The sequence below is a fragment of the Macaca nemestrina genome, chromosome 10 (genome assembly GCF_043159975.1).
Source record: "Macaca nemestrina isolate mMacNem1 chromosome 10, mMacNem.hap1, whole genome shotgun sequence".
NCBI classification, from domain to species: domain Eukaryota; kingdom Metazoa; phylum Chordata; class Mammalia; order Primates; family Cercopithecidae; genus Macaca; species Macaca nemestrina.
Window position 1 is genome coordinate 888,349 of NC_092134.1, and position 8,895 is coordinate 897,243.

Here is an 8,895-nt window from a genome sequence, read left to right on the forward strand (position 1 = left end):
AGGATGGGGACAGCACCTCAGGACCGGACTCTGGACGCACTGCACCCTCTCATGCCGGGTGCCGGCAGTTCCGACCAAGCCCAGGCACGAGGGAGGGCCAGGGGGTGTGAGGCCGGGGGGTCCTGGGGGCCGTTCTGGAGGCCAGAAGCTGCAGGTGACAAAATAATGTGTGACGAGGGGGATTTGAGAGTAGCAGAGAGAAACGCGTCCTATGTCTGCCAAAAAGAAAGAAAAGAGAGAGGAGAGGGAAGAGCAGAGAGCAGAGGAGACAGGAGAGAGGAGAGGGTCTGTGCAGGGCACACGTTTCCCGTCCTCCAGGGCAGGGAAGGACGGTGCCCAGGGCAGAGCTGTGGAACCCTTGTTTTCTTCCCTCCTTGATGCTGTGGGTTGGCAGTGGCTGGACACTGCCCCACCAAATGGGGGCTTCGGCTGGGATGAAGGCTCCGTGGGTGGCTGCTGGGGTCCCAAGGCAGCCAGGCTGAAAACCGAGGCAGGTGTCATGCGCCACTGTGTGACTTGGGCTTTCTCACAGTGTGGCGTCTCCACGTAGGGGAGGGCACGGTGTGGTCTCTGATGACCCAGCCTGAGAGTCCTGTGGGACCACCTTGCCCAGCCTCTCCTGGTTAAAGAAGTCACAAGCCCACCCAACCCCGAGGAGAGGGACGCAGACCTCATCTCTCAAGGGGACAACTGTTGAAGAGCTGCACTCGTGTTCTCCAAGTGCCACAGTGCAAGTGTCAGACCCACTGACCTGCACAATCCAGACAGAATCCCTGAGTGGGGAGGAGCTGAGGGAGGAGCTGAGGGAGGAAGAGCTGAGTGGGGAGAAGCTGAGTGGGGAGGAGCTGAGGGAGGAGGAGCTGAGTGGGGAGGAGCTGAGTGGGGAGGAGCTGATTGAGGAGCTGAGTGGGGAGTAGCTGAGTGGGAAGGAGCTGAGAGGGGAGGAGCTGAGTGGGAAGGAGAGGAGCTGAGTGAGGAGGAGCTGAGTGGGGAGGAGCTGAGTGGGGAGGAGCTGACTTAGGAGCTGAGTGGGGAGGGGCTGAGTGGGGAGGAGCTGAGTGGGAAGGAGCTGAGTGGGGAGAAGCTGAGGGAGGAGGAGCTGAGTGAGGAGGAACTGAGTGGGGAGAAGCTGAGTGGGGAGGAGCTGAGTGGGGAGGAGCTGAGGGAGGAGGAGCTGAGTGAGGAGGAACTGAGTGGGGAGAAGCTGAGTGGGGAGGAGCTAAGGAGGAGCTGAGTGGGGAGAAGCTGAGTGGGGAGGAGCTGAGGGAGGAGGATCTGAGTGGGGAGCACCTGAATGGGGAGGAGCTGAGGGAGGAGGAGCTGAGGGAGGAGAAGCTGAGTGGGGAGGAGCTGAGGGAGGAGGAGTTGAGGAAGGAGGAGCTGAGTGGGGAGGAGCTGAGGGAGAAGTTGAGGGAGAAGGAGCTGAGTGGGGAGGAGCTGAGTGGGGAGCAGCTGAATGGGGACGAGCTGAGGGAGGAGGAGCTGAGTGAGGAAGAGCTGAGTGGGGAGGAGCTGAAGGAGGAGGAGCTGAGGGAGGAGGCGCTGAGTGGGGAGGAGCTGAGTGGGGAGGAGCTGAAGGAGGAGGAGCTGAATGGGGAGGAGCTGAGTGAGGAAGAGCTGAGTGGGGAGGAGCTGAAGGAGGAGGAGCTGAGGGAGGAGGAGCTGAGTGGGGAGGAGCTGAGTGGGGAGGAGCTGAGTGGGGAGGAGCTGAGGGAGGAGGAGCTGAGGGAGGAGAAGCTGAATGGGGAGGAGCTGAGTGAGGATGAGCTGAGTGGGGAGGAGTTGAAGGAGGAAGAGCTGAGTGAGGAGGAGCTGAGTGGGGAGAAGCTGAGTGGGGAGGAGCTGAGGAGGAGGAGCTGAGTGGGGAGGAGCTGAGTGGGCAGGTGTGGGCAGGTGGGGAACTCAGAAACCCAGGGAGGACCGGTTCCTGCCTTTTTCAGCTCCCAGAGACCCCGGCTGCACCCTCAGAGCCGATGGATCGTTCCGGCCTCTGCCTTCCTCCTCACGCCTCTGACTAGGACACCAGCCACCAGATTGAGGGCCCAGCCTGAATGCAGGATGATCTCAGCTGGTTCTTTTATTACATCCGCAAAGACCCTATTTCCAAAGAAGGTCCACTCGCCAGTGCTGGGGGCCAGGACGGGGACATGGAGTGAACCCCACCCCATGAAGGCTGCGGGATGAGGGGTCCCCGTCGGCACCCTGAACAGCAAAGCTGGTGGAGAACATCTGGGAAGACCAGGAAGGGGCAGAGGCGTTTCAGGGGCCACTGAGTCACAGCTGCAGGGAGGGCGCTGAGGTAGGCGGGGCCCAGGGCCTGGAGGGGTGTGTGTGTAGTGGTGTGTACGTGTAGTGGGGTGTGTGTGTGTAGTGGTGTGCGTGTGAAAAGTAGTATGTGTATAGTGGTGTGTATGTAGTAGTGTGTGTATGTAGTGGTGTGTGTGTGTGTAGTGGTGTGTGTGTAGTAGTGTGTGTATGTAGTGGTGTGTGTGTAGTGTGTGAGTGTAGTGGTATGTGCATGTAGTGGTGTGCGCGTGTAGTGGTGTGTGTGTGAAAAGTAGTATGTGTATAGTGGTGTGTAGCGGTGTGTGTGTAGTAGTGTGTGCATATAGTGGGGTGTGTGTGTACTGATGTGTGCGTGTCGTGAGTAGTAGTGTGTGTAGTGGTGTGTGTGGTGTGTGTAGTGGTGTGTGCGTGTAGTGTGTGTAGTGTGTAGTGTGTGAGTGTAGTGTGTGTAGTGGTGTGTGTGTACTGGTGTGTGCATGAAGTGGTGAGTGTAGCAGTGTGTGTGCAGTGGTGTGTGTAGTGGTGTGTGCAGTGGTGTGTGTAGTGGTGTGTGCAGTGGTGTGTGTAGTGGTGTGTCTGTGTAGTGGTGTGTGTAGTTTATGTGTGTAGTGGTGTGTGTCATGGCGTGTGGTGAGCTCTAATGACCCCAGTCCCCAACACCCAACTCTACCTCCTGCCACCTAGAGCAGAGGCAAGCCGTCCCCACCAAGTCCACACTGCAGATTCCGAGCAAAATCAGTGCTGCTGCTGCAGTTCCACACCACTACGTTTGGAAGTCATTTTCTGAGCAGACACAGCCCCTGGCAGCACACTCTGTAGATGGGACAACTGAGGCCTGGGGCCGTGCCACCCTCCCAGCCAGGAGTGGAGCCCATGCTGTTGGAGACCAGCATGGCCTTCACCATGGGCTGCTGGCCCAGTGGGGGAGACCCAGGCACCCAGGGAACAGACACGCTCCTCACTGTCAAGCAGGAATCGCTTACGGCGGGGGCCTTCGCCACAGCTCCCAGCACGACTGATGCTCAGGAAACACACGGGCTGACGGCTGATTCTCCGCAGCTGATTTCCTAAATGCCAGTTAAATGCTCCAGCGTCCCTTACTGCCGGAACGCGCACTCCACAGCTCGTCAGACGTCCCTCATTACGGATGTAGCTGGGACTTAATTGTCGGGCAGCCACATTCATTTCCTGGAGGGAGACCCAGAATCGGGGTCAGGAGGAGAGGGAGAGACAGACAGTGAGGGAGCGGGGCAAGTACAGGGGGAGAGACCCCATTTGTGCGGTGCTGTTCTCCGTGTGCAGCGAGGACCTGGAAGGGGACCCGCCGGGGACACACAGGTGCTGGCTGAGTATTGACCTCATAGGTGATTGAAGGGCCCTGGAATTTCTCTAAGATTCTGGAACTGAAGGTGTCTCAGTTACAGGTAACTTCTACAAAGTACCACTGTCTTCTCGCCAGTTCTGCAGGCCGGGAAGTCCAGGACGAAGGCACCAGCCTCTAGCGAGGGCCTCCTGACTGCGCCCAACCTGGCGGGAGGCCAAAGGCCAGAGAGCAGCTGGCTCAGCACCAAGTGAAGAAGCCACTTTTACAAAGGCCTGAATCCCATTAACAAGGATGGCACCCTTGAGAACAAGGCACCCCTAACACCGCCTGGTGGGCAGCACCTGGATCTCGGAGGGCACGCGCTCCTCCACAGCACAGGGGACGGACGTGCCCATGCTCTCGGGGATGGGGGCTGCCAGCCAGGGAGAGGGGACCTCGGGCGGTGAAGGAGGTCCCTGTTCATGCCCGGGTCCCGCGGGGAACACAGGGAGTGGAGGACCGAAGACGGGTACGTGGAAGTTGCCGGACACAGAGCCCCTCTGATGACAGAATCTAAACCTGGCTGACTCGGAGGAATGAGCCGGCTGGAAGCACGTGGATGTAGGTCCCGGGCACACCCGCCGGGAGGGAGGGACGTGGCCTTCTCGGTGCTCTGCACCTGTCCTCCTGCGGAGGGAAAACAGAACCTCCGTCAGCTCAGGGTCCCCGCGGCCCAGGGTCCCCGCGGCCCGGGCCTGTATCTGCACTCTGGGAGGCCGGATGGTGTGGGGACGGGAGGTGGGCGTTCCAGTCGGGTTAGGCCTCCAGACTTGGCTCGGGATTTCATCTGGGGAGGGGAAGGTGAGGCGGCGGCAGGGTCCTCAGCCCAGGGACCAGGTGGTCTTTGGAACCAGGACCATGGGGGGTGCCGGCTGCAGGAGCAGGAGGCAGAGTGACTGTCACCACAGGGGCCACCCACGGCAAACGGGAGGAAACGCCTGGGCTGCCCCTCACCCGGCACCAAAAAGACAAGACAAACCGGTGAACTGAGTGAGTTTCACCTCAACTCGGTATGCCCCAAATGCTGCCAACGGGGCACTCATCCTTACATTTAAAATGTTTTTGTTGGCTGGGCGCGGTGGCTCAAGCCTGTAATCCCAGCACTTTGGGAGGCCGAGACGGGCGGATCACGAGGTCGGGAGATCAAGACCATCCTGGCTAACACGGTGAAACCCCGTCTCTACTAAAAAAAAAAAATACAAAAAAAGTAGCCGGGCAAGGTGGCGGGCGCCTGTAGTCCCAGCTACTTGGGAGGCTGAGGCAGGAGAATGGCGTGAACCCGGGAGGCGGAGCTTGCAGTGAGCTGAGATCCGGCCACTGCACTCCAGCCTGGGCGACAGAGCAAGACTCCGTCTCAAAAAAAAAAAAAAAATGTTTTTGTTTATACAGAATTTTTTGAAGTGGTTTTAAAAAGCTCAAACTCGAGCCAGGAGGCAGTGGCGTCCCCAAGTGGCACATTCGTGGTGCTGGCAGACGGGGTCTCCGCGCTGGGGGACCGAGCGCTTCCCAGGACAACAGGAGTCAGGCTCTGGTGCAGACGAGAAGGCTGGGCTGAGGTTCCGTTTTGGACACAGCAAAGGAGGGGTGGCAGGAGATGCCCGAGGGTGTGGCCAAGAAACCACGGCCCACTGCCCCTCGCACGCCTGAGGTGTGACCCATTCTGCATATGGTTGCGATGAGAATACTGAAGCTCAGAAGGAATAAACAGTTTGTGTGTTAAAAGAAAAAAAAAGATACACAACAAAGCTTCGAACTGAGGCTGAGGCCAAACAGGAAGGGGCCGTTTAGGGAGAACGGCCGGGACTCCTCACAGCTTCTCTGTGCGCTGAGCTTTCATTTGAATGTTGACCGTTAGGTTCATGTTGCCTTTGTCATTTAAAAATTATAAATAAAACTGAAGCCCTGTTTTAATCAGGGAAAAGGCTGTTGGTTTATGCAAGGAAAATCACTATTTCACTCCCTTGCCCCAGGGGGCTCTAGGAGCACCGTGCTGCCTACAGGGCGACGAGGCTGGAAGTGGCCTGGCTGCCCCACCTCCTGGGGCTCCTGCCTGCTGGGTGCACGGGAGCCACCGGCCTCTGGGGCCCAATCCCGACTTGTTGCTAAATATCCACAATCAGCATCCTGCAAGGGCCTCTAATGGAACCCAGCAGTTCCCCTCCACTGAGCCCAGACTGGAGGGAGGGGAAGGCGCAGGGAGACGCTGTCCAGGAGGTGCTGCGCTGGGCAGAGGTCACGGGGCAAAGGCCCAGGCCGGGGTTGCTGTTAGTTTGCTTCACAGAAGCAGGGTACAGAACGCCTGGGGCAGAGTGGGGGGGGGGCCACAGGGCGCAGCTGGGGAGGACACTGGCAACAGCCCAGCCTGGGTCAGCAGTGACAAGCACCCAGGAGCTCCCGGACACGCAGGTCCCAGCCCAGCCCCGCTGTGCCCAGACGTGCACATTCAGTTGGGTCTGGGGTGGTCCCAGAGCTGCCACAGTCTGAGTTCTAACCAGCGGGGCCAGGAGCCTCACAGCCAGCCTGGCCCTCCAGCCTCTCACCCCCGAGTCACAGAGGTTGTCCCGGCCACTCAGGCCCCTTTTGGAGCCTCCTCAATTCTCCACAGAGCGTCACCCAGCAGGTGAGGCCAGAGGCCCTGGCCTGGCTCCTCCAGGGCCACTCAGCTCCACTCGCCCCTGCGGGGCCCCGTCTACAGACGGTCGGCTGGGTCAGGCAACACGACAGCCCTCCTGGACAGGCCTGGGTGCACCAAGGTCAGGAACGCCACAGGCCAGCAGGCCAAGGACACGAGGCGGCCAGAAGGCCTGGGCCAGAGCCTCCCCCATGCCCTGGAGCCCCCATACACCTGCTCCTGCTCAGCAGGCCTGGCTTCCGTCCCCCTGTTCCCCCGCACCCAGACCCGGCCCACGCCACCTTTCTGTCACCTGCCCGGCCCCTGCAGAGATCAGTGTGGGGATCCAGCCTCCTGCCAGTCCTATCTCCCAGTTCCCATCCACCCTTGGGGAGCTCTGCACAGCAGTGAGGCCAGGCAGAGCCAGGCTGACACCTCCTCCTGCAAGAGCAGGATCCGTGGTGCCACCTTGGAGCTGAGGTGCAGAGCCCGGCTGTGGGTGACTCTGGGTGAAGGCCCAGTTGTGCCTGAGGTTAGCTGTGGCCCCCCAGCAGAGTCCCTTCCACTAAAGCCGTGTGACTTGTCACCACCAGGATACACCTGGGGTGACCCGAGAGCCTGCGCAGAGCCCGGAGGATGGGGACATCACAGCTGGGGTGCGGACAGTCGGGGTGACAGTCCGGGAACCTCAGCCCGGTTCGTCTGTCAGCTCAGGCTCCCGTCAACAAGCACACACCGGGCAGCCTGGACAGCGACATCGTGCCCCGTTCTAGAGGCTAAGTCCCAGGTCCTGGTGTTGGCAGCAAAGGTTCCTCCTGGCTCTCCTTAGCTTGCAGACGCCACCATCCCCTATCCCCTTCCCACGATGCTCTCCCTCCTCCGGCCTGTGTCCAGGTTGACTACATGGACTAGCTACATGGACCCCACCGTACAGGATCCGAGCCTTGATGACCTCCTAACGACCTCTGTAACGACCCCATCTCCAGATGACATCCCACTCCGAGGCCCTGGGACCCCACCCTACAGGATCCGAGCCTTGATGACCTCTGTAACGACCCCATCTCCCCAGATGACATCCCACTCTGAGGCCCTGAGGGCTAGGACTTCAGTGCATCTTCTGGGGGCCCCAGCTCAGCCCACAGCAGACTGAGCCTGGAACGTCTGCCTCCAGCGAGGGGCTTTCACTCCTGCAGCCGGCTCTTCCTGGCCTCACCTGTCATCCGAGATGGGCCTAACAGCCCAGCACAAACCCCCCGTGACGTCAGGAGGGAGGCCCTGGCCGAGTCCAAGTGGGAAAGGCTGTAGAGCCTGGCAAGGCGAACCGGGCAGGGCAGCTTGGGGAGCGCCCCAGCCCAGGCAATGCTGCAGCGGCCTCTGGTGGCCGCACAGGCTCAGGACACCAGCGCCTACAGCCCAGCCCGGCCCCAGCAGCTCTGGGAGGGTGGGGAGAGAGCATACTGGGTGTGACAGGCTGCCCAGGGCACAGCAAGAGGCCGGGCCTTGTCTGCCGCGCTGCAGCCTGAGCGCTGAGGGGCTCGGGCGGGACAGTCTGTGGAGAGTGGGGAAGGAGGGGTCCCCGTGCAGGACTGCTACACACGGTACCAGGGAAGGCCTCCCGGGGGCAGGGAAGGGGTGTTCAAACCGGGGCAACGCGGGGAAATGCAGCAGAGGCCACAGCTGTGGCTGGTGTGAAGGCCCTGGGGCAGGAGCCAGTTCACTTGAGGAGCCCACTGGGGCAGAGGGAAGCAGCCGGGGGATGCTAGGAGCAAGGGCACCATCTCCACCATCACTCTGCTCCCCAAACCCCTGCTGGGCACACGGAGGGTTCCCAGCCAGTGCTGGGCCAGCAGGGTGCCCCCCTCAAGTGGGAGCCGAGGCACTCACCACCCTCCCCAGCCACGCCCACGCCCACACCCACCAAGCTCCGTTCCAGTGCCCTGTGCCACTCTCTGTCCTCGAATAAACACACTGTGAAAAGGAACCTGGGGGTCCCCGTGTAGACAGAAAACCTGGTTTGTTTGGTACAAATTGGGTCCCCTGAATATAAACACCCCAATAACAAGGCTGTGCTGTAGCTGGACCAGGGCCTCCCACGGCGGGAAAACGCCGCTGCAGCTGGACCAGGGCCTCCCAATGTGGGGAAACTCCAGAGGGGCCCAGGCACTGCCTGTAAAACTACGCAGCATCCACCCAGGGCCTCACGGGACTCCCAGAACAAAGACGGGACCAGCAGGACACAGCCAGGGTGGGACGTTGACACAGGAACCCCCGACTCACGTCATCCCCCACTGACACCAACCCCCCCAATTCACACAAACACCCCCCTACTCACAACCAAAGTCCCCCCAGTCACACGGACACCCTACTCACACCAACACCCCCCCGACTCCCACACACATCATACCTGTACATACCACCACACCCACCTCCCGCCACAACTGACCCAGGCAGAGAGAACCCCCCAGCTCCCTCCCAGGTGTCTGGAGTGTAACCTCAGCAGAGGCCCCGAGCTCTGCAACAGTGAGGTCACTGGGGCCCGGGGAGTGAGGGAGGCTGGGTGACCCGTGACACTGGTGGGCCAGAGGCCCTGGGAAAGACCATGCCTCAGGTTCCCCACCATGCCGTCCCAGGCTGC

General features: G+C 60.7%; 1 protein-coding gene across 1 annotated transcript; it reads right to left on the reverse strand.

The window, feature by feature from the left end:
- Nucleotides 1–2,052: 2,052 nt before the first annotated feature.
- On the reverse strand, nt 2,053–8,880 carry LOC139356909 (uncharacterized). The gene is made up of 4 exons (XM_071072331.1): nt 8,791–8,880; nt 8,179–8,532; nt 4,169–4,276; nt 2,053–3,474 (listed from the first exon to the last, which is right to left on the reverse strand). Exons 1-4 carry the CDS (start codon nt 8,878–8,880, stop codon nt 3,022–3,024), a joined length of 1,005 nt encoding a protein of 334 aa, XP_070928432.1. The 3' UTR covers nt 2,053–3,021.
- Nucleotides 8,881–8,895: the final 15 nt, after the last annotated feature.

Bases quoted from the DNA above. Each gene is read 5' to 3' on its own strand.
- LOC139356909 (XM_071072331.1), bottom strand. From the start codon at position 8,880: ATGGTGGGGAACCTGAGGCATGGTCTTTCCCAGGGCCTCTGGCCCACC. The intron at 8,533-8,790 runs GTGACCTCACTG...GGATGACGTGAG, and splicing joins CCCTCACTCCCCGGGCCCCA to TCGGGGGTTCCTGTGTCAAC. The intron at 4,277-8,178 runs GTGGGTGTGGGC...TTCCCTCCGCAG, and splicing joins GGGCACTGGAACGGAGCTTG to GAGGACAGGTGCAGAGCACC.